This window comes from Hypanus sabinus, chromosome 28 (genome assembly GCF_030144855.1).
Source record: "Hypanus sabinus isolate sHypSab1 chromosome 28, sHypSab1.hap1, whole genome shotgun sequence".
NCBI classification, from domain to species: domain Eukaryota; kingdom Metazoa; phylum Chordata; class Chondrichthyes; order Myliobatiformes; family Dasyatidae; genus Hypanus; species Hypanus sabinus.
The window spans coordinates 44,716,124-44,739,617 of record NC_082733.1 but is presented as its reverse complement, the minus strand read 5'-3'; the positions used below and the strand labels follow the sequence as shown (position 1 = coordinate 44,739,617).

General features: G+C 49.4%; 1 protein-coding gene across 3 annotated transcripts in view; it reads left to right on the top strand.

The window, feature by feature from the left end:
• Window positions 1-22,041, top strand: part of LOC132382659 (aminopeptidase N-like) — a 77,945-nt gene extending 55,904 nt beyond the window's left edge. For all 3 annotated transcript variants that reach the window (XM_059953093.1, XM_059953095.1, XM_059953094.1), the window contains exons 12-20: window positions 1,770-1,903; window positions 4,071-4,126; window positions 6,486-6,633; window positions 8,391-8,482; window positions 16,384-16,491; window positions 18,158-18,325; window positions 19,085-19,225; window positions 19,341-19,422; window positions 21,017-22,041. In XM_059953093.1, coding sequence (XP_059809076.1) covers window positions 1,770-1,903; window positions 4,071-4,126; window positions 6,486-6,633; window positions 8,391-8,482; window positions 16,384-16,491; window positions 18,158-18,325; window positions 19,085-19,225; window positions 19,341-19,422; window positions 21,017-21,175 — 1,088 coding nt within the window. In that variant the 3' untranslated portion in view covers window positions 21,176-22,041. The remainder of the gene's footprint in view (window positions 1-1,769; window positions 1,904-4,070; window positions 4,127-6,485; window positions 6,634-8,390; window positions 8,483-16,383; window positions 16,492-18,157; window positions 18,326-19,084; window positions 19,226-19,340; window positions 19,423-21,016) is intronic.
• Window positions 22,042-23,494: the final 1,453 nt, after the last annotated feature.

Sequence of the window (23,494 nt, the reverse complement as noted above, 5' to 3'; positions counted from 1 at the left end):
ATTCAGATTTATTTACGTGTGCACGGTGAAATGAGTGGTTTGTGTTAACAGCCAACACACCCAAGGGCGTGCTGGGGGCAGCCCGCAAGGGTCACCCCACACTCCAGCGCCAGCACAGCATGTCCACAACGCTCGGCAGAACAACACGGAACACACCAAGCAACAAAACAACAACAGCAAAACAGGTCTCATTCCTCTCTCCCATGCACTGACAGTTCCAACCCCATGTCAGCTCTCTGCACCTCCAGTCTCCTGGCTTTGACCACTGAGCTTTGATTTCTGGACTTCTGATGGACTGTGGGGCTTTGGTAGAAACATAGAAAACCTACACAATACAGGCCCTTCGGCCCATAGAGTTGTGCCGAACATATCCCAACCTTAGAAATTACTAGGCTTACCCCATAGCCCTCTATTTTACTAAGCTCCATGTACCTATTTAAAAGTCTGTTAAAAAGACCCTATTGTATCTGCCTCCACCATTGTTGCCAGCAGTCCATTCCATGCACTTACCACTGATATCTCCTCTGTACCTTCTCCCCAGCACCTTAAACCTGTGTCCTCTTGTGGTAACCATTTCAGCCCCGGGAAAAAGCCTCTGACTATCCACACAATCAATGCCTCTCATCATCTTGTACACCTCTATCAGGTCACCCCTCATCCTCCGTTGCTCCGAGGAGAAAAGGCTGAGAAATGGTCTGCTAGAGGGCCAGTTCGTGTCGGCCCTTCGTCGGTTTCTGGTGCCTCAGTAAAGCAGCCAGCATACTCAGAAGACCATGAGGACAGCAGAGCAGAATTAGGCCGTTCAGCCCGTCAACTCTGCTCCATCATTCTATCATGGCTGATCCCGGATCCCAGTCAACCCCCACACACCTGCCTTCTTTGATGCCCTGACCGATCAGGAAAACAATCAACTTTCACCTTAAGTACACACACGGACTTGGCCTCCACCACAGTCCGTGGCAGAGTATTGCACAGATTCACCAAGACCTCACCCACCCCGGACATTCTCCCCCCCCCACTGGGCAGCAGATGCAAAAGCCCAGAGGCTCCTACCACCAGACTTGAGGACAGCTTCTCCCCGCTGTTATGAGAGCATAAAGGCTTCCCTAGCATGACAAGCTGGACACGAACTCAGAGACTTGCACTTTATTGTCTCCCCGTACGGCACTCTCTCTGTAGCTGCTACTCATACTTCTACCTCAGCGCACTGTGCAACAGAACATAGAACAGTGCAGACCCTTTAATCTACTCCGAGATCAATGTCATCCTTCCCTCCCACATAACCCTCCATTTTTCTATCATCCATGTTTGTACCTAAATGTCTCTTAAATGTCCCTAATGTATCTGCCTTTTAGCACCACCCCTGGCACTCACCACTCTCTGTGTCTGACATCCCACCCCCCACATTTTCCACCAGTTGCTTTAAAATTATGCCCTCTCGAATCAGCCACAATGAACTGGTCTGTAGGAGCTTTTCACTGTACCTCAGTACGGTTACAGTAAACGGATAGAATCAGAACTGGCTTCCATATCACTGGCATGTTGTCTTTGCAGCAGCCCTACACTGCAATAGAGAATAACAGAAACTGTAAATTAGATGATTAATTACCCGGTGCAGTGTGTAATCAGTTTGTACATTCTCCCCGTGACTGTGCGACATGTCCTGGGTGATGGGGATCCCTTGCTGACGGACGCTGCCTTTTTGAGGCTTTGCCTTTTGAAGATGGGAGCATTTCAGTTTCCAGTTTTTCACTTCTGTCCCCATGCAGACACCAAGCAAGGGATGATATCCACTGGGACAGACTGGGTGCTGGCCAATATTGACGTTGTTGGGTATTACCGCGTGAACTACGATGAGAGAAACTGGAAGAACCTTATCAAACAATTGGAAACCAACCACAAGGTGAGTGCACCTGCTCTGCCTGCTGTGATGGTTCGGGAGCTGGTGGTGCCATCGCCTCAGTACATGGGCCCTCAGCAGGGAGGAAGCAAGGCTGATGGAATGACAGGAATGTTTTTGTTTGGAATTGCAGCCAGCCCACCCATGTGGCCAATTAAGCTAATAATCGGTACCCCGTTGGAATGTGAGACGAATCCAGAGCACTCGGAGGAAACCACACGTACAAACTCCTCACCGACGATTTGGAAAAGTCTCAGGCTGCCCTCTCAGTCTATGCCTCTTATCATCTTGCTTGCTGAACTAGTAAAGGGTTGGACTAACCACTACACTACCACGTCAGCTCCTCTTTCAGAGACACCAGGAGAATCCGGATGCAGGAAGCTGAGGCCAGAGCCAGTCTCTGTGTAGGGAAGGATGCTGCCCGGATTAGACAGATGTCTTATGAAGAAAGGTTGACTGGGCTGGGGCTTTTCTCTTTGGAGAGAAGGAGGATGAGAGGAGGTGTACAAGATGATAAGAGACACAGATTGAGTGGACAGCCAGAGTCTTTTCCCCGGGGGGAAAACGAGGCATAGTTTTAAGGTGATTGGAGGAAGGTACACACAGGGCTCAGAGGCAGGCTATTTACAGAGCGTGGTGGGTGTGTGCAACACCCTGCTGGGGTGCTGGCTGAAGCAGGTACATTAGGGACATTGAAGAAATTCTTCTATAGCCACATGGATGATAGGAAAAGGGAGGGCCATGTGAGACGGCAGGGTGAGGTTGATCTTGGAATAGGTTAAAAAGTCGGCACAAAGTTCGGGCTGAATAGCCTGTACTGTTCTATGCTCTATCACACAGTGCATCGATGTAGATAACTTTCACCAGCTTCGGTGTGTGGTTTGCCATTCAGTATAGTTCAAAGTATTTCCCAACCAGGCAGGTTCTTATCTGCTGTCATTTTCAGTGTCCTCCTCTCACTACACTGCCACTGGTCAGTGCCACGCCCACCTCTCTCTACACTGCCAGTGGTCAGAGCTATGCCCACCTCTCTCTACACTGCCACTGGTCAGTGCCACGCCCACCTCTCTCTACACTGCCAGTGGTCAGAGCTATGCCCACCTCTCTCTACACTGCCAGTGGTCAGTGCCACGCCCTCCTCTCACTACACTGCCACTGGTCAGTGCCACGCCCACTTCTCACTACACTGCCAGTGGTCAGTGCCACGCCCTCCTCTCACTACACTGCCACTGGTCAGTGCCACGCCCACCTCTCTCTACACTGCCAGTGGTCAGTGCCACACCCACTTCTCTCTACACTGCCAGTGGTCAGTGCCACGCCCACCTCTCTCTACACTGCCAGTGGTCAGTGCCACGCCCACCTCTCACTACACTGCCAGTGGTCAGTGCCACGCCCACCTCTCTCTACACTGCCAGTGGTCAGTGCCACGCCCACCTCTCACTACACTGCCAGTGGTCAGTGCCACGCCCACCTCTCACTACACTGCCAGTGGTCAGAGCTATGCCCACCTCTCTCTACACTGCCAGTGGTCAGTGCCACGCCCTCCTCTCACTACACTGCCAGTGGTCGGAGCTACACCCTCCTCTCACTACACTGCCAGTGGTCAGAGCTATGCCCACCTCTCTCTACACTGCCAGTGGTCAGTGCCACGCCCACTTCTCACTACACTGCCAGTGTTCAGTGCCGTGTCCACCTCTCACTACACTGCCAGTGTTCAGAGCTATGCCAACCTCTCACTACACTGTCAGTGCTCAGAGCTACGCCCACCTCTCACTACACTGCCAGTGGTCAGTGCCGTGATCACCTCTCACTACACTGCCAGTGGTCAGTGCCATGCCCACTTCTCACTACACTGCCAGTGTTCAGTGCCGTGTTCGCCTCTCACTGCACTGCCAGTGGTCAGTGCTGTGCCCACCTCTCACTACACTGCCAGTGGTCAGTGCCACGCCCACTTCTCACTACACTGCCAGTGTTCAGTGCCGTGTTCGCCTCTCACTACACTGCCAGTGGTCAGTGCTGTGCCCACCTCTCACTGCACTGCCAGTGGTCAGTGCTGTGCCCACCTCTCACTACACTACAAGGTGGAGCCGTTCATACTGTAACTGAACAGTCTCTAGCTCTGGGCAGTCACTGTACCTTTCAAAGGAAGTGTTTTTGTTTTATTTTCTAGGTTATACCGGTATTAAACAGAGCCCAGATAATTGATGACTCTTTCAATCTTGCAAGGTAAGCTGGTTACAGGTTGAGTGTGTGAAATCAGAGCAGTCGAACGAAGCAATAAAGTCTGATACTATCGGAGGCTGCATTCTGTGAAATAAATATGATTGTGGAGAGAGGGTCTATGATGTCTGAATCCAGGTGTGGACACTATTTGAGCTGAGACAGAGGAGTAGCAAACAGTATTCATTTCCTCGAAGTGCCAAGCAATATATAACGTGCCCAGCAGTGGTTTGCATGCGGATTGCCCCCCCCCCCCCCCGCCGCCGCACACAGACATCACCTTCCCACCGTCCCCCGCGCACGCAGCCTGCACGTCCTCAAAGTTCAAGATAAATTTATTATTAAAGTTCATAGGTGTTACCATAAACTTCCGAGATTCATTTTCTTGTAGGCATTTACTGGAAAAAAGATACAATAGAATTTACAAAATACTATATATAAACAGGCAAAGAATGACAAGGAACTTGCAAATGATTGCCTTCTGATTTAATTCTCATGAGTATGTTGATGCAAACAGTGAAATTGATAAACAAGAGAGTCTGCAGATGCTGGAAATCCAAAGCAATACACACAAAATGCTGGAGGAACTCAGCAAGTCAGGCAGCGTCTATGGAGATGAACAAACAATTGACGTTTCGGGCCGAGAGCCGCCTTCAGGGCTGGGAAGGAAGGGGAAGGATGTCAGAATAAAAGGGTGGGGTGTGATGAGGAGGCTGTCTGGAAGGTGATGGAAGAAGAAGGGTGGGGGTGAAAGGTGAAGGGAGGAATCTGATAGGAGATCCCCAGGAGGGGCTCGTGGCTGTGGTGTTGGGTCTGGGTGAGCACATGGTTGAACAATCAGAGGGCAGCACATATCAGAGAGGGAGCAGTGAGAGAGTCTTACCGAACTCCCGTCGAAGAGAAGATTTAAATTTCTTCAAGGTCACCAACCCTCAAAGAGACTTAGCAGCAGAGCAGCAAATCGTAGGCACAAGGAATTTGTCAGTGACCAACACACACAGGGATATGGTGGGAAAAGCCCACAGTTGTAATGATAGAGCATTTTTCATATAATGTCATTGAAAATGCTTTACAAAAGGATATTGGGACATTCTTTATAATGAGTGCCATCACAGATTTCAGTGTGTGGCCACAATGAACCTGAGTGGTAAAGAGCCCAGGAAAGTGAGCCCGCAGGTCTATGCTGGGTCACCTACCATTATTGGCCAGGGGCTGCTTACCAAGCAGAATTTAACCGCACCAACCAGGTAACGTGTGGTCGGAGACTTGGTGACAATGCAGGAAAAAGAGGCCCACCCACCGAATTACGCTTCACGGATAGCGCAGGGGCTGCAGTAGGTGGCGCACAACCTGGGCTTTTATTCTGTAGAACACCACGCAGCAACCCTGATTTAACCCCAGCCTAATCACTGGGACAATTTACAATAACCAATTAACCTACGGACCGGTCCATCTGTGGGCTGCGGGAGGAAACCCACGCGGTGACGGGGGGAGGGCGTACAGACTCCTTGCAGAACACGTCAGGATTGAACTCCCCTGCCCCGGCTTGGGCTGACGTTGCTCGTGCCACGCAAGTTCCAGACGTGCCCGTCCCCACTCAGATGCTCAATGGCCTTATCCGAGCCCCCAAGTCAAGCCCACCTGCAGACTCGCATCACAAACCACTTGTACCTTCCACTTTGGCACAAAGCTCAGTGGCCACGTTATTTGATAGGAGCGTGTTCAGGAGTGGAACCCCGTGTGACCTTCTGCTGCTCCAGCTCAGTCAGCAGAAAACCACGAGCACGTACCTCCTTTTCCAAATAAAGTGGCCACTCTAAAATCCTAATAAATCCAAATTAATCTCTAAAAATCTTAATAAATTTAGAGATTAAAGGATGATATGGAATAAAATGTGCAGGAATAAATAAATACCAGCATGCATTATGTATAGTTTTCATAATTTCCATAGTCTTTCTTTATTTCCCTGTGAATGCCTGTAAGAAAATGAATCTTCAGGTAGAATACGGAGATCTTTGATAATAAATTTGCTTTGACCAAGTTTGTTCCAAAGCCTGACTCCTTGGCGGAACTGTCAATTGGCTCTCCAGATTCTCATTTCATAACGAGCAGAATTAGGCCATTCGGTCCATCGAGTGTGCTCCTCCATTCCGTCATGGCTGGTTTACTATCCCTCTCACCTCATGTCTGCCTTCCTTGGATGTTTCTGAAAGCTAGGGAAACTCAGAGGTCATCAGACTCTAGATGCTGTTTGAGTACCTGACGCAGATCAAACAGTCTTCACTCTCTGTGGTAAGGGCTGACCAGCATCACGCTGGCCAAGTTCAGAAACCGTGTCCATTGAGGGGTGTTCTGTCATTCACAGGGCTGAGTACCGCAATACCACATCAGCACTGGAAACAACCAGGTACCTGACGAAGGAGCGGGAGTACATCCCATGGGAAGCTGCCCTCAACAACCTGGCCTACCTAAGGGTCATGTTGGACCGCAGCGACGTCTTTGGGAACATGCGGGTAAGGACCCCTGAGGATAAGGTTCATACAGTGGCCTTTATTTCTTACATCCATGAGGTGTAAAAATCTTTACGTTTCATCTCCATATAAATGTGCAATGTCATAGTAATTTATAATAAGCTGTAATAAATAGAACAGTCAAAGTAATATAGAATACACTCAGATCAGCGTGAGTTCATCAGTCTAATGGCCTGGCGGAAAAAGCTGTCGCGGAGCCTGTTGGTCCTGGCTTTTATGCTGTGGTACCGCTTCCTGGATGGTAGCAGCTGGAATAGATTGTGGTTGGGGTGACTCAGGTCCCCAATGATCCTACGGGCCCTTTTTACACATCCTTCCTTGTAAGTAAACTGAATCATGGGAAGCTCACAACTACGGATGCGCTGGGCTGTCCGCACCACTCTCTGCAGAGTCCTGCGATTACGGGAGGTACAGTTCCCATACCAGGCAGTGATGCAGCCAGTCAGGGTGCTCTCAATTGTGTCCCTGTAGAAAGTTTTTAGGATTTGGGGACCCATACCAAACTTCCTCAACCGTCTGGGGTGAAAGAGACGCTGTTGTGCCTTCTTCACCACACAGCTGGTGTGTACAGACCATGTGAGGTCCTCGGTGATGTGGGTGCTGAGGAATTTACAGCTGTTCACCCTCTCAAACCAAGATCCATTGATGTCAATATTGACATCAATATTGATGTCTCCATTCCTCCTGTAATCCACAACCAGCTCCTTTGTTTTTGTGACATTGAGGGAGAGGTTGTTTTCTTGACACCACTGTGTCAGAGAGATGACTTCTTCCCTGTAGGCCACCTTGTTATTGTTTGAGTTTAGGCCAATCAATGTAGTATCGTCAACAAACTTAATTAGCAGATTGGAACTGTGGGTGGTGACACAGTCATGGGCGTACAGAGAGTAAAGGAGGGGGCTTAGGACACAGCCCTGAGGGGCACCTGTGTTGTCTGTCAGAGGGGTGGAGGCGAGGGAGCCCACTCTTACCACTTGCTGGTGATCTGACAGGAAGTCCAGGATCCACAAGGCAGGGTGAAGGCCGAGGTCTCTGAGATTCCTGTCGAGCCTCAATGGAATTATGGTTTTGAATGCTGAACTGTAATCCAAGAACAGCATTCTCACATAATCATCCTTCTTCTCCAGCTGTGTAAGGACGGTGTGTAGAGCTGTGGCTATTGGGTCATCTGTCGATTGTTATGTCAGTAGGTGAATTGTAAGAGGCCCAGTGTGGGTGGTAGAATGCTGCAGATGTAGTCCTTGACCAGCCTCTCAAAGCATTTGCTTATTATTGAGGTGAGTGCAACAGGACACCAGTCATTTAGGCATCTTACCGTGGTCTTTCTAGCTACAGGGACGGTGGTGGATAATTTGAAGCCAGAGGGCTCTCTACACTGGGAGAGGGAGAGATTAAAAATGTCTGTAAAATATTCACAAATAATTTTAATCTCTCCCTCTGGTCTCTCGGGCAATGTTTAATATGGATACTTCCATGCCAGCTCATTTACATGGCTGAGAACTAATGTCTTCCTTATCGTCCGAGGAGCACTGAGCCTTTGGGGTATTTGCCCCTTGTTTGGGAACACCCTGGGTAGGGCTCTGCGTTGTTTACAGGGAGCACAAGGCCAGTGGCTGCTGAGAAATGGTTAGGAGTGTGACAGACTTCAGTTTCATCTAATTCAGAGTGTCTGTTGTAGGAATTGCCGTTTGAAGGACAAGGTTTGTTTTCTGACTAACACTTTCTTTACTTACACACAGAAATACATGCTCCAGCAGGTGACCCCTTTGTATGATCACTTCAAAAACATTACTCAGAACTGGACAAAGCCGTCAGAAGGTCATATGGACCAGTAAGTATCAGCTTTGGTTTGCCTGCTGACTTAACAGGGAGGCACTTGCTGTGTTGCTTCTGCGGGTAAATATTAGATCAGCTTCATTTGTCCCATCTACCGTAGATTCCGGACTACAGAGCGCACCTGATTAAAAGCCACACGCTCTAATTTTAGAAAGAAAATCAATTTTGTACTTGTACAGGCCGCACAGGATTTTAAGCCGCAGGTGTCCCACATTGTAATATGAGATATTTACACAGAAAGATATTACACGTGAGGATTTTTTAACTTTTAATTAAATCCATATGGTAACATAAACAAATACATATTGCAAATGCTTTTTTTCGAACAGTGCCTGTAACACAGCTACTTTTAAATATACATACGTATCGGTAACACTGTAGCGGTGTGCTAGATGCAGCATTAAAATTACGACATGGAGTCGGTAACTGCAGTCGAAGGAAAAAACTTTATTCGAAATCCTCAGCCTCACTTTTAAGCCTCCCTCAACCTACCCCCTGTGGCGCAGGGGCTCCAAAGCTCTGTGCTTGCAAACCCCCGTAGGCTATCTAATTGTGAGCCGGTTCAGATGTGCCCGGAAATGGGTCGCCACATAACCCCCCCCCCCCCAGAACCAGCGATACACCCCCCAATGTCCACAGTCTGGGCCGGAACCTGCTTGGGAGGTCAGCCTCTGCGCCAAGGTGCCGGAAACTCGGCCAGTTGCGCCAGGTCCACATGGGCCGGTTTGAGGCAGTCCACAGTGAAAACCTCCTCTTTCCCCCCAACGTCCAGCACGAACGTGGACCCGTTGTTCTGGAGCACCATAAACGGCCCCTTGTATGGCCGCTGCAGCGGTGGCCGATGCCCGCCCCTTCATACAAACACAAACTTACAGTTCTGCAGGTCTTTGGGTACGCAGGTCGGGTTCCGCCTGTGCTGTGAAGTGGGTATGGGGGCCAGGTTACCGAGCTTCTCGCGTAGTCTGCCCAGGACTGCTGCGGGATCTTCCTCTTGCCCCCTTGGGGCTGGTAGGAACTCCCCGGGGACGACCAGGGGCGCGCCGTATACCAACTCGGCCGACGAGGCGTGCAGGTCGTCCTTGGGCGCCGTGCGGATGCCGAGTAGGACCCATGGAAGCTCGTCCACCCAGTTAGCTCCTCGCAGGCGGGCCATGAGGGCCGACTTCAGGTGACGGTGGAAACGCTCCACTAGTCCGTTCGACTGTGGGTGGTAGGCAGTGGTGTGGTGCAGCTGAGTCCCCAAAAGCCTGGCCATAGCTGACCACAGGCTGGAGGTGAACTGGGCGCCTCTGTCGGAGGTAATGTGGGCCGGCACACCAAAGCGAGATATCCAGGTGGTGATCAGGGCTCGGGCGCAAGATTCGGAGGTGGTGTCGGTGAGCGGGACCGCCTTTGGCCATCTTGTGAACCGGTCCACAATAGTCAGGAGGTGCCGCGCTCCACGCGACACTGGCAGGGGGCCCACGATATCCACATGAATGTGGTTGAAACGCCGGTGGGCGGGATGGAACTGCTGTGGTGGGGCTTTGGTGTGCCGCTGCACCTTGGCTGTCTGGCAGTGCATGCACGTTTTGGCCCATTCACTGACCTGTTTGCGGAGTCCGTGCCAAACGAACCTGCTGGAAACCATCCGGACAGTCGTCTGGATGGAGGGATGCGCCAAGTTATGAATGGAGTCGAAAACACGGCACCGCTAGGCTGTCGGGACGACGGGGCGGGGCTGGCCGGTGGCGACGTCACAGAGTAGGGTCCTCTCACCCGGGCCTACGGGGAGGTCCAGGAGCTGCAAACCGGAGACTGCGGTTCTGTAACTCGGAATCTCCTCATCCGCCTGCTGCGCCTCTGCCAGTGCCGCAAAGTCTACCCCTTGGGAAAGGGCATGAATGGTAGGGCGAGAGAGCGCATCCGCCACGACATTGTCCTTACCCGAAACATGCCGGACATCCGTCGTGTATTCAGAGATGTAGGACAGGTGGCGTTGCTGGCGGGACGACCAGGGGTCGGACGCTTTCGTAAACGCAAAGGTAAGCGGTTTGTGGTCCGTGAACGCGGTGAAGGGCCGACCTTCTAGGAAGTACCTGAAATGCCGGATTGCCAGGTAGAGCGCCAACAGTTCCCGGTCGAAAGCACTGTACTTGAGCTCGGGTGGCCGCAGGTGTTTGCTGAAAAACGCCAGGGGTTGCCAGCGACCTGCGATGAGTTGCTCCAGCACCCCACTGACTGCCGTGTTAGATGCGTCCACTGTGAGGGCGGTAGGGGCGTCCATTCTGGGATGTACTAGCATTGCGGCGTTCACCAAAGCTTCCTTCGTTTGAACGAAAGCGGCGGCGGACTCCTCGTCCCAGGTAATGTCCTTCCTCGGACCCTACATCAGGGCGAACAGGGGGCGCATGATCCGGGCAGCTGCAGGGAGGAAGCAGTGGTAGAAATTGACCATACCTACGAATTCCTGAAGGCCTTTGATCGTGGTGGGTCGGGGGAAGTGGCGGACCGCATCTACCTTAGCGGGCAGAGGGGTTGCCCCGTCTTTAGTAATCCTGTGGCCCAGGAAGTCAATGGTATCGAGTCCGAACTGGCATTTGGCGGGTTGATTGTAAGACCGTACTCACTCAGTCGGGCGCAGAGTTGACGGAGGTGGGACAGATGCTCCTGACGACTGCTGCTGGATATGAGGATGTCGTCCAAATAGATGAACGCGAAGTCCAGGTCCCGTCCCACCGCGTCCATTAACCGCTGGAACGTCTGTGCGGCATTCTTCAGGCCGAACGGCATGCGGAGGAACTCGAAAAGGCCAAACGGGGTGATGAGAGCCGTTTTGGGGACGTCGCCCGGATGCATCGGGATTTGATGGTATCCCCGGACGAGGTCTACCTTGGAGAAGATCCGTGCACCGTGCAGGTTTGCTGCAAAGTCCTGAATGTGCGGCATGGGGTAGCGGTCCGGTGTGGTAGCCTCGTTCAGCCTGTGGTAGTCGCCGCACGGTCTCCAGCCTCCCGTCGCTTTGGGCACCATGTGCAGGGGGGGAGGCCCATGGGCTGTCGGACCGCCGGATGATCCCCAATTCCTCCATCCTCTGGAACTCCTCCTTCGCCAGTCGGAGCTTGTCCAGGGGAAGCCGCCGAGCGCGGGCGTGGAGGGGTGGTCCCTGGGTCGGGATGTGGTGCTGTACGCCGTGTCGGGGCATGGCCGCTGTGAACTGCGGTGCCAGAACCGATGGGAAATCCGCCAGGACCCTGGTGAAGTCGTTGTCGGACAGCGTGATGGAGCCAAGGTGAGGGGCTGGCAACTGGGCTGCACCCAGGGAGAACGTCTGAAAGGTTTCGGCGTGTACCAGTCTCTTCCTGGGCAGGTCGACCAGTAGGCTGTGAGCCCGCAAAAAATCCGCACCCAGAAGCGGTTGGGCTACGGCGGCCAGTGTAAAGTCCCACGTGAACTGGCTGAAGCCGAACTGTAGCTGCACCTGACGGGTGCCATAGGTCCTTACGGTGCTGCCATTCACGGCCCTCAGGGGGGGACCCAGTGCCCTGCTGCGGGTGTCGTAACTCATCGGAGGTAAAACGCTGATCTCGGCACCAGTGTCGACCAAAAACCGGCGTCCCGACCTTCTGTCCCACACATACAGGAGGCTATCCCGATGGCCAGCCACCGTAGCCATCAGTGGCGGCTGGCCCTGGCGTTTCCCGGGAACTTGCAGGGCGGGCGACAACGGCGGGCTTCTGCGCCCCACCGCTGGTGGTAGAAGCACCAGTGTTCGTTGGGCCGGGGGTTGGCGGGCTCTGCGGCCGGGCCTGGACTGGTTTGCTGCTGGGAGCATGGCTAAGAGATCTGTGCGATGGACGCCCCGCTCACCTTTTTGGCGTTCCACAGCAAGTCCGCCCGGGCTGCCACCTTCCGGGGGTCACTGAAATCCGTGTCGGTCAGCAGGTCAACTGCTCCAGGAATGCCTGCTCAAACATAAGGCAGGGTGTGTGTCCGTCGGCCAGAGACAACATCTCATTCATTAAAGCCGATGGAGGTCTGTCTCCCAAGCCATCCAGGTGCAGTAAACAGGCAGCCCGCTCGCGCCGTGAGAGTCCGAAAGTCCTGAGGAGCAGGGCTTTGAATTCCATGTACTTGCCGTCTGCCGGGGGCGACTGTACGAACTCCGCGACCTGGGCCGCTGTGTCCTGGTCGAGGGAGCTCACCACGTAGTAGTAGCGGGTGTCTTCTGAGGTGATCCGGCGAACGTGGAATTGGGCTTCGGCTTGCTGGAACCATAGGTTTGGTCGCTGTGTCCAGAAACCCGGCAGTTTCAACGAAACCGCATGAACAGAGGCGGCGTCGGTCATTTCTGGTCCAAAAATCGTTTGGACCGTCGGGGTCACCAATTGTAGTGGTGTGCTACACGCAGCGCTAAAATTACGACACGGAGTCGGTAACTGCAGTCGAAGGAAAAAACTTCATTCGAAATCCTCAGCCTCACTTTTAAGCCTCCCTCAACCTGCCCCCCTGCGCAGAGGCTCCAAAGCTCTGTGCTCACAAACCCCGGTAGGCTATCTAATTGTGAGCTGGTTCGGATGTGCCAGGAAATGGGTCGCCACAACACACAAATTACGTTGCGTACACTTTTTTACTGAACAGCATTCCAATATCTCCTAACGACTGGTACAAAAAATATATATACTGCAGCCAACCAGGAAAAGTTATTGATCGCCTTCTTCATCTTCCTCCTGCGCACTAAAACCATCAAAGTCCTCATCTTCAGTGTCCGAATTGAACAACCTCAGGATCTCGTCACTCACTTCAGTCTCTTCGTTGTCGCTCTCACTTGAGCGCACGCGGTCCTCTTCATCATGCAGCAGTCCAGCCTTTCGAAACCCGTTGGTGATGGTGGATGTTGTGACACGGCTCCACGCATTTAGGATCCACTGGCAGACTTGAGTTAAAGATGCTCTTCGCATGCAGCCTGTTTTGGTAAAGGATTTCTTGCTGCTCGTCATCCAAGCCTCCCACTCAATGCGCAGCGCCACTTTAAATGCCTGGTTCACGCTGATGTCCAGTGGCTGCAAATACTTCGTGGTGCCCCCAGGAATCACAGCTGGAATTGAGTTTGTACTCTTGATGGCAGCTTTCATTGAACTTTCATTGTCAGCCGCTTAAAAATCATCATCGGTGGAAGCTTTAGTCCAGATGCTGTGCAGCTCAGAACACAAGTAAAATGCGTTCTCTCATGGCCACTTGTTTTCAGTGTGATGGACGAGTCACCTTTTTTATTAACAGTCCGAGTGAGAGGCAGGTCAAACGTCAAAGGTACTTCATCCATATTTATGATATCATCTGGCCCGATGGAATTCTCCGCTATCTTTGTTTGAGTGAATGTGCGGAAGTTAGCAAGTTGTTCCTCGTGGTCGGGAGGGAGCTGCTGACACAGAGTCGTGCGTACCCTGACGGACAGGCCTTTTTGTCTCATAAATCTAAAACACCACGATGGCCCACCTCTAAAATCTTCGATTTTCATTTTAGTGGCGATTGCTTTAGCCTTCAGTCTGATCTGCACGGTGGAAACACCGCAGCCGCCTGCTCTCTGTGTGTTAACCCAGTCTTCAAGAAAGTTTTCAAGTTCGAGCCATCTGCTATGATTACCTCCGAAAGCTTTTGTTGTCTTTTTGCATTGACTCAGTTCTTCACGCTGGCGTCTCCACCGTCTCACCATCGATTCATTTATGCCAAGATTATGTGCAGCAGCTCGATTTCCTTCTTCAACCGCCAGATTGATTGCCTTTAACTTAAAAGCTGCATCATATGCTTTTCTTCGAGTGTTTTCCATGTTGATGAGGGTGAGTACAAATGACTGATTTACAATAATTTAATTGTGAAAGTGCGCTTGATTTATAGTACAATTTCATTGGACCTCTGTGAACTACTCATCAATTTTATTGGTCTACTGTTACGAGGCAAAATGTTTTTGGCGGCATGAAAAAAAAACATGCATTAGCCGCATCGTAGTATAGGCCGCAGTGTTGCCGCAGAGTTCAAAGTGTGGGAAAAAAGTAGCGGCTTATAGTCCGGAATTTACGGGATATTAAAATATCAAAACGTATAGTGAATTGTGTTGCTTGATTTGGAATGTGCTGGGAGAGCCTTCAAGTGGGGAACATTCAAAGGAGATTCACGAGAATGATTCCAGGATTGAATGGCTTGTCATATGAAGAGCGTTTGATGGCTCTGGCCCTGTATTCACTAGAATTTATAAGAATGAGGTGACCTAATTGAAACCTATCGAATGGTAAAAGGCCTCAATAGAATGAATGCGGAAAGGATGTTTTGTTACCAACAGGGCCACCCCACCCCCTCTGCCTTCCGGCTTGCCCTTTCAATACAATGTATCCTTGGACATTAAGCCCTCAGCTATAATCTTCTTTCAGCCATAATTCAGTGATGCCCACAACATCATACATGTCCGTCTGTAACTGTGCTACAAGTTCAGCACCTTATACCGTATACGGTGTGCATTCAGATACAACGCCTTCAGTCATGTGTTCACCTTGTGCATTGCAACTCATCCTATTGCCTGTAATTTTGCCCTATCCTTGCTAGAAGTCTCGCTACACACTGTCTCTGTTTGTAAACCAACTACCCCACTATTGCTCTGGTTCCCGGCCCCCACAGAACTGGTCCCTCAGTTCAGCTGATGCACGTTGGGCAAGATCCCCATCTAAGTCAGTCCCATTTGCACGAATTTGGCCCATGTCACAATGTCTCACAATACCAGTGACCTGGGTTCAATTCCTGCCGCTGCCTGTAAGAAGATTGTCCATTCTCCCTGTGACTGTGTGGGTTTCCAATCGGTGCTCTGGCTTCCTCCCACAGTCCAAAGACATACAGACTGGTAGGTTAATTGGTGATTGTAAATTGTCCTCTGATTAGGCCAGGGTTAAATTGGGGGATTGCTGGTCAGTGTGGACAGGGAGGGAGGCAAAAGAGATGGGGGCGTGGCACTGTTGATCAGAGATAGTGTCACGGCTGCAGAAAAGGTGGATGCCACGGAGGGATTGTCTACGGAGTCTCTGTGGGTGGAGGTTAGGAACAGGGACAGGTCAATAACTCTGTGGTTAAGAAGGTGTACGGTGTATTGGCCTTTATCAATCGTGGAATTGAATTTAGGAGCCGAGAGGTAATGTTGCAGCTATATAGGACCCTGGTCAGACCCCACTTGGAGTACTGTGCTCAGTTCTGGTTGCCTCACTACAGGAAGGATGTGGAAACCATAGAAAGGGTGCAGAGGAGATTTACAAGGATGTTGCCTGGATTAGGGAGCATGCCTTATGAGAATAGGTTGAGTGAACTTGGCCTTTTCTCCTTGGAGCGAAGGAGGATGAGAGGTGACCTGATAGAGGTGTACAAGATGATGAGAGGCATTGATCGTGTGGATAGTCAGAGGCTTTTTCCCAGGGCTGAAATGGTTGCCACAAGAGGGCACAGATCTAAGGTGCTGGGGAGTAGGTACAGTGGAGATGTCAGGGGTAAGTTTTTTACTCAGGGAGTGTTGAGTGCGTGGAATGGGCTGCTGGCAAAGATGTTGGAGGCGGATACGATAGGGTTTTTTACGAGGCTTTTAGGTAGGTACATGGAGCTTAGTAAAATAGAGGGCTATAGGTAAGCCTAGTAATTTCTAAGGTAGGGACATGTTCGGCACAACTTTGTGGGCTGAAGAGCCTGTATTGTGCTGTAGGTTTTCTGTGCTTCTATGAATGCAGGAGGGCCTACTCTGCGCCGTATCTCAATAAATAAATAAATCACTCCAAACCATTGCTTTGTCTTTCACGTGAAGGCAACTGCATCTTGTCAGGTCTGGAAACAGCTGTGGGTTGCTCTCTGTCTCCATCGTCACAGTGAACAGCTTCTTTCTCTTCTCAGGTACAATGAAATCAATGCCATGAGCGTGGCTTGCTCCTACGGACTCAAGGATTGTCAGAAGACAGCAGAGGAGTTTTTCAGGGACTGGATGAATTCAGGCGATAATATGTAAGTGTTTTAGATGAAAAGGAAATATCTATGCGGCTAATTAAATGTCATTGTGGGACTGTGGCCTAGACGCATCGACCATAGCCTACAACTCTCCCATCCACATACCTATCTGAATTCCCCTTAACTGCTGAAATCAAGCTCGTATCCATCACTTCCACTGGCAGCTCATTCCACACTCTGAGTGAAGCAATTCCCCCTTATGTTGTCCTTAAATATTTCACCTTTCACTCTTAACCGATGAACTCTAGTTCTTTTCTCACCAACCCTCAGTGGAAAAAGCCTGCTTACATTTACCCCTACCTATACCCCTCATATTTTTGTATACCTCTATTAAATTTCTCCTCATTCTCCTGTGCTCCAGGGAATAAAGTTTTAAACTATTCAACCTTCCCCCATCACTCTGGTCCTCAAATCCCAGCAACATCCTTGTAAATTTTCTCTGCACACTTTCAAGCTTATTGAGATCTTTCCTGGGTGATCAGAACTGCACAAATACTCCTAATTAGCCTCCCCAGTGTCTTATACAAGTTCAACATAACATCCTATCTCCAGTACTCAATACTTTGATTTTTGAAGGGCAATTCACCAAAACTGTTCTTTAAGACACTTTGTACCTCACTTTCAGGAATTTTAATTTAACATTTCTTTTGAAGTTGTAAACATTCAATTTGGAAGATGTGCTGTGATGTTTTACTGTTGAGGAAAAGGGACAGACAGCCTTCAGTGCCTGGAAGTGAATGAAAAGCTTGTGGTGAAGTTCAGAATCAGGTTTAATATCACTGGCACATGTCATGAAATTTCTTGTTTTGTGGAAGCAGTACAGTGCAATGCACAACAATAAAAACTGTAAATTCCAGTAACTACATAAACAATTAAATTAAATAGTTCCAAAAGAGAATAAATTTTTTAAAGAAGAGAAAGTAGTGAGGTAGTATACAGGTGCTCATTGTCCATTCAGAAATCTTTTGGCAGGGTGGGGGTTTGGCAAGCTGATCCCGAAACGTTGAGCGTGTGTCTTCAGACTTCGGTTGTTTCTCCTTGAGAAGAGGCCGTGCTCTGGGTGACGAGGATCCTTAATGATGGATTCCGCCTTTATGAGCCATTGGCTTTTGAAGGTGTCTCGATGCTGGGGAGGCCAGTGCCCCGATGGAGCTGGTTGAGTTTAAAAACTCTGCAGCTTTTTTCGATCCTGTGCAGTGGCTCCTCCGGACCAAACGGTGAGACAACAGTTAGAATGCTCTCCACATTGGCATTGGCACAACTTCGACCATAGATGTAAGAGTAGAATTAGGCCATTCAGCCCATCCACCATTCCATTATACTTCTCAACACCAGTCTCCTGCCTTCTCATGGTGACCTCTGATGCCCTTACAATGCCACGGCGAGCATGACACGATTACAGCTCGGGGTGTTAGAGTACACGCGTGGGTTTTCTCCACATCCTCTTGTTTTTTTATACAGTCTGGGTAAGTTAATTGGTCATCGTAAATTGTCCCAGGTTTGGGTTAAATCGGGGTTGTCGAGATTTTGGGCAATGCAGCTTCAAGGGCTGGAAGGGACGCTGTGTCTCTAAATGAAAATCTATCAACCTCTGCACTAAGCATATCCAATAACGTGTGACATAAATCACATTACTCTCATCTCTAATGCTTTCATAATGCAGGATCCCATTGAACCTGAAATCGGCGGTCTATTGCAATGCTATAGCCTCAGGCGGAGAGAAGGAGTGGGACTTTGCCTGGAATAAGTTCAAGAATGCCACAATAGCCACAGAGTCTGAAAAATTACGACTAGCTCTGGCCTGCACCAAACAACCATGGCTGCTGAACCGGTGAGGATTGGGGGGGGCAGCCCGGGCAATGCCACTCACAGGCAGAGTTCTGAGTCCTGCTGGGAAACAGCCCCCACACCACCCAGAATTATTCCAGGACTCTCCTTATTACAGCTGGACTGGACATAACATGCACAAAATGCTGGAGGAACTCAGCAGATCAGGCAACATCTAGAGAGAGGAATAAACAGTTAACATTTTGAGCTGAGACCCTTCATCAGGGCTGGAAAGGAAGGGGGAAGAAGCAGAATAAGATGGTGGGGGAGAGGGAGGAATACAGGTTGGCAGGTAATAGGTGAGGGGGAAGGTAGGTGTGTGTGGAGGGAAGGGATGAATTAAGAAGCTCGGCAGTGATAGGCGGAAGAGGCAAAGGGCTGAAGAGAAAAGAATCTGATTGGAGAGGACAGTGAACCATGCTTCGTTCGAGTTTAACCATACACATGTGAAGAGCTAAACAACAGTTTCTCTCTGCAGAGGTGGAGGGAGTCACAGCACCAGAGGGAGGTGATGGGCAGGAGGGGAGAAGAAAAGGGGTGAGAGGGGAGCCAGAATGGGGAATGGAAAATGGGGGAGAGAGAGAAGTTAAATTACATGTTAAAGATTGGAGGCTACCCAGATGGAATATAAGGTGTTGCTCCTTCAACCTGAGTTTGGTCTCATTGTGGCGGTAGAGGAGGCCGTGGACTGACATATTGGAATGGGAATGGGAGCTCCTGCCTTTACTTGTATTTCACCTTCCTTCCCTTTGCTTTGATCCAGGTACCTGCTGTATTCACTGGATCCAAACAAGATCCGGAAGCAAGATGCCACCTCCACCATCTCTGCCATTGCCCGAAATGTCGTTGGTCAGTCTCTGACGTGGGACTTCATCAGAGCAAACTGGAAAACCATTTTCCAGCAGTGAGTATCTTGGTGTCCCGAACGAGGTTTGGAGTTGTACTTCCAGGAGGGTGGGGGCTACATGACTGCATTCTGCGAGGAGCAGCGTGTTAACAGCTAACCTTCTTTCCTTCAGGTATGGCGGCGGTTCCTTCTCATTCTCGCGGCTAATATCTAGCGTCACGGAGCGATTTTCCACAGAGTTTGAGCTCAAGCAGGTTGGTGCTTCTAGAATTTTATTGATATTATAATAATTATTTTTTCTCTCTATTTGTATTTGCACAGTTTGTTGTCTTTTGAGCTATGGCGGTTCCCCCTGCTGGTGCAATCTTTCATTGATTCTGTTATGGTTATTGAATTTACTGAGTATGCCTGCAAGACGATGGATTTCAGGGTTGTATACGGTGATATAGACAGTATGTTCTTTGATAATAAATTTACTTTGAACTTTCTGTTTTTAGTTTTGCATTTCCAGCACCTCAACATTTTGTTTTGTATCTGTATATCTGCAGGAAGAAATCTTCACTCCTTTAGTGAAACCGTCAGACAATGACTTCCTGTCAACAATGCGCCCAATTCCTGACCTCAGTATCCACCTGTTGGTGGCCAGAGATTGGTGTACAAGGATACCCAGGTCCATTTATACATCACCATCTCCCAGACTCTCGGCCCTGTGAAAAAAATACTCACTGACCTAACTCAGGGAGAGGAGATATCCTCCCGTTCCTGTAACAGACCTCTCTCAGTGAGAGGAGATATCCTCCCAATCCTGTACTGGACCCCTCTCAGTGAGAGGAGATATCCTCGTGTTCCTGTAACAGACCCCTCTCAGTGAGAGGAGATATCCTCGTGTTCCTGTAACAGACCCCTCTCAGTGAGAGGAGATATCCTCGTGTTCCTGTAACAGACCCCTCTCAGTGAGAGGAGATATCCTCGTGTTCCTGTAACAGACCCCTCTCAGTGAGAGGAGATATCCTCCCAATCCTGTACTGGACCCCTCTCAGTGAGAGGAGATATCCTCGTGTTCCTGTAACAGACCCCTCTCAGTGAGAGGAGATATCCTCCCAATCCTGTACTGGACCCCTCTCAGTGAGAGGAGATATCCTCTCGTTCCTGTAACAGACCCCTCTCAGTGAGAGGAGATATCCTCGTGTTCCTGTAACAGACCCCTCTCAGTGAGAGGAGATATCCTCGTGTTCCTGTAACAGACCCCTCTCAGTGAGAGGAGATATCCTCTCGTTCCTGTAACATAGTTTTAACCTTTACGGAATCCTGCATGAGGACTCCCCATTCCCCTTGCACCTCAGATTTTAGAATTTTCTCCCGTTTACTAAATAGTCAATGCTGGTCTTTCTTCTACCAAAGTGCACGACCATACACTTTCTGACACTGATTTGAGGCATTGCTGACCCTGGCCACATACCATCAGGATGTCTCCATCACATCCACAGAATCTCATGACTACTCCTCTGACTCCAGAATCTTCTATCACTGCTGGAGATGAATGGAAATGAAGCTTTCCTCAGGGAAGTGAGGCTTCTCCTACCAGATTCTTTCTTCTCCAGCCCTTTACCTTTCCCACCCACCTGGCTTCACCTATCACCCTCTAGCTATCCTCTTTCCCCTCCCCCTCCTTTTTTATTCTGGCATTTTCCCGCTTGCTTGCCAGCCCCAAAGAAGGGTTTTGGCTCGAAATGTTGACTGTTGATTTTTTCCATAGACGCTGCCTGACCTGTTGAGTTCCTCCAGCATTTTGTGTGCGTTGCTAAGGCTGTTGGTATCAGGAATGAACATTGTTGGTTTTCTTCACAGCTTGAACAGTTCAAGAAGGATAATGAGCACATCGGATTTGGTTCTGGAACGCGTGCCGTTGAGCAAGCTCTGGAGAAGACAAAGGCCAACATCAAGTGGGTGAAAGCAAACAAGGAGTCTGTCAGTCAGTGGTTTTTCAGCGCCTTAACCCATCGGTAAATGTAAATAGAAAATCTCTTTGGTGTCTGGAGCTGAAGTTGACCAGCATCAGAAAGTTCATCAGATCTGCTCTGCAGAGGAGGATGTTCTGCATTTAAAATGACAGGAAACTCAGCTGTTGGGTAATTTCGAGATGTGTTTGGGTGATGATCCACGAAATAGTGAACTCAAACCAGACCAACCATTGAAGGGATTTGACATATCACTTAAATAACAGTGCCAAGATTTTGCTTAATGCAGCCTTTTGGAATTAATTCTTGGTGAACCAACTATGCCTTAATGATTACTGCAAATGATTATTTTTATGGCCCTGTGTTGAGCTTGATTCCATTTGTCACATGTTGTATTATCTTCAGGGAGGTGCAAAGACTGTGCTTTCAGTAATATTTCTATATAGTTTCTGAATAAGTTAAATTGTTTACTCAATTAATACCACATGATTAATGAATGAGAGAAGACCTCAGGTAATTCCTGTTAGCAGGTGTATTCTGTGGGGAAAATGGTGCAGAGCCTCTTGACTGTGAAATAATCTAGTCTCCTGTGGTATCCACCACAGCACAGTGTGAAAATACATCTTCCCAAGGAGCGTACTCAGGAAACATTCGGGTCAGTCATTCCCGAAAATCTGCAACATAAGGTTCGATGTTCTCCGTGTGCCTGTCTGATGGAACAGTAACACTCTCGGTACCAGCCTGTGGGTGTGTCCAACAGGACAGGCACTCGGAGAGGAAATGAAGCCATTGCAGATCTCTGCAGCAACATGGAGCAGCTGTGGAAACCTTACACAAAGAACAGAACTTCCGTCTGCAGCAATGTCACCTCTTTGTTGTACCTTTTCTCAATAAAAATCTGCTATTCAAAATCACTATACATGGTTTTGTGAATGTTATTTATTCCCACTGCCTGGTGAAAGCAACTTGGCCCAATTGTCAGTGTAAATCTCCACACCTCCCTTAATTCTGTCGGCTACTTTGGGTCACAATGCTCCTGTTTCAGACTCCCCCTTCCCTCCCACTCTCAGCCACACAGCTCCTGTTTCACTCTTCCCTCCCTCCCACTTGCATTCCCCAGGCACATTCTCCTCCTTTCACTTCTTTCCATCTCAGCACAAATGTCCCCCTTGATCCTCCCTTCACCCCTTCCATCGCTGATGAAGGTTCATTCAAGTGACATGTTAATTCTCCACTGCCCGACCAGACGAGTATTTCTGATATTTTCTACTTTTATTTAGAGAAGTTTTCTTGAGGCGTTTTTCAGAGGGACTCAGTCACATCTCTCGTTTGCTGTCAGATACAACCGGGGAGCTGGGGAAGCTGTGGGTCTGTAGCTCCAGAGGTGTCGGCATGGCAACAGTGCAGATGCACTTACCACTTCGGTCTTCTTCACTGCTTGGGTCGGGAGTAAAAGCCTGCAACTGGCTTAGGAAACTAAAATTAAACACAGCCCTTGAGGATTACAAGAAGCTGAATAGGAGCCCAAAAGGGAATTAGGAGTGCCAGGAAGGGACATGAAAAATCTGTAGTTTCAACAGAATCCCAAGACATTCTTTACATACATCAAGACAAGAGGATAACCAGGGAGAGGGTAGGACTGTTCAAGGGTAAGATGGGAACATGGAAGGAGAGAATTACTTTGCTATGGTACTTACCAAGGAGAAGGATTTGGAGAATAGGGAGATTAGCTTTAATATGCTAGGATTGTTTGAGCTAAAGTGGGTGGCATCAGGTCTCTCAAAGAGCATTAAGGTGAATAAATCCACTGGGTTTGATGGGATATAGCCCGGGTTAATGAGAGCCAAGAGCTGAGATTGCTGTGCTTTTAACAAATATCTTCATATCTTCTCAAGCCTCAGGCAAGTTCCTAGAGGACTGGTGAGTAGCTGATCCTGGAAACTATGAGCAGTTGTGTCTCAGATCAGTGGCAGGGAAGCCATTAGAGATGATTGTTAAGGATAGGATTTATGAGCAATTGAGCCATATCTTACAAACTTGATCACTTTCAAGGAAGTGATGAAGGTAGAGCTGGGATGTTGTTTACATGAACTGCACTGGTGATAGGACACTCATAATCAGACAAATAGAGACTAGATTCTGTGGATGTGATAGAGATGATGTGTTGCATCCTGGGTGCCAGGGTCAGGGATGCCTTGGATCAGGCCCACAGCATTCCAAAGGTGGAGGGTGAGCAGCTGGAAGTCTTAGTACATATTGGCACCAATGACATAGGTAGACGAGGTGAGGAGGTCCTGAAGAGAGATTCTAGGGAGCTAGGTAGAAACAGGACACCTGGGTAGTACCTGTGGATTGTGGCCCATGCCAT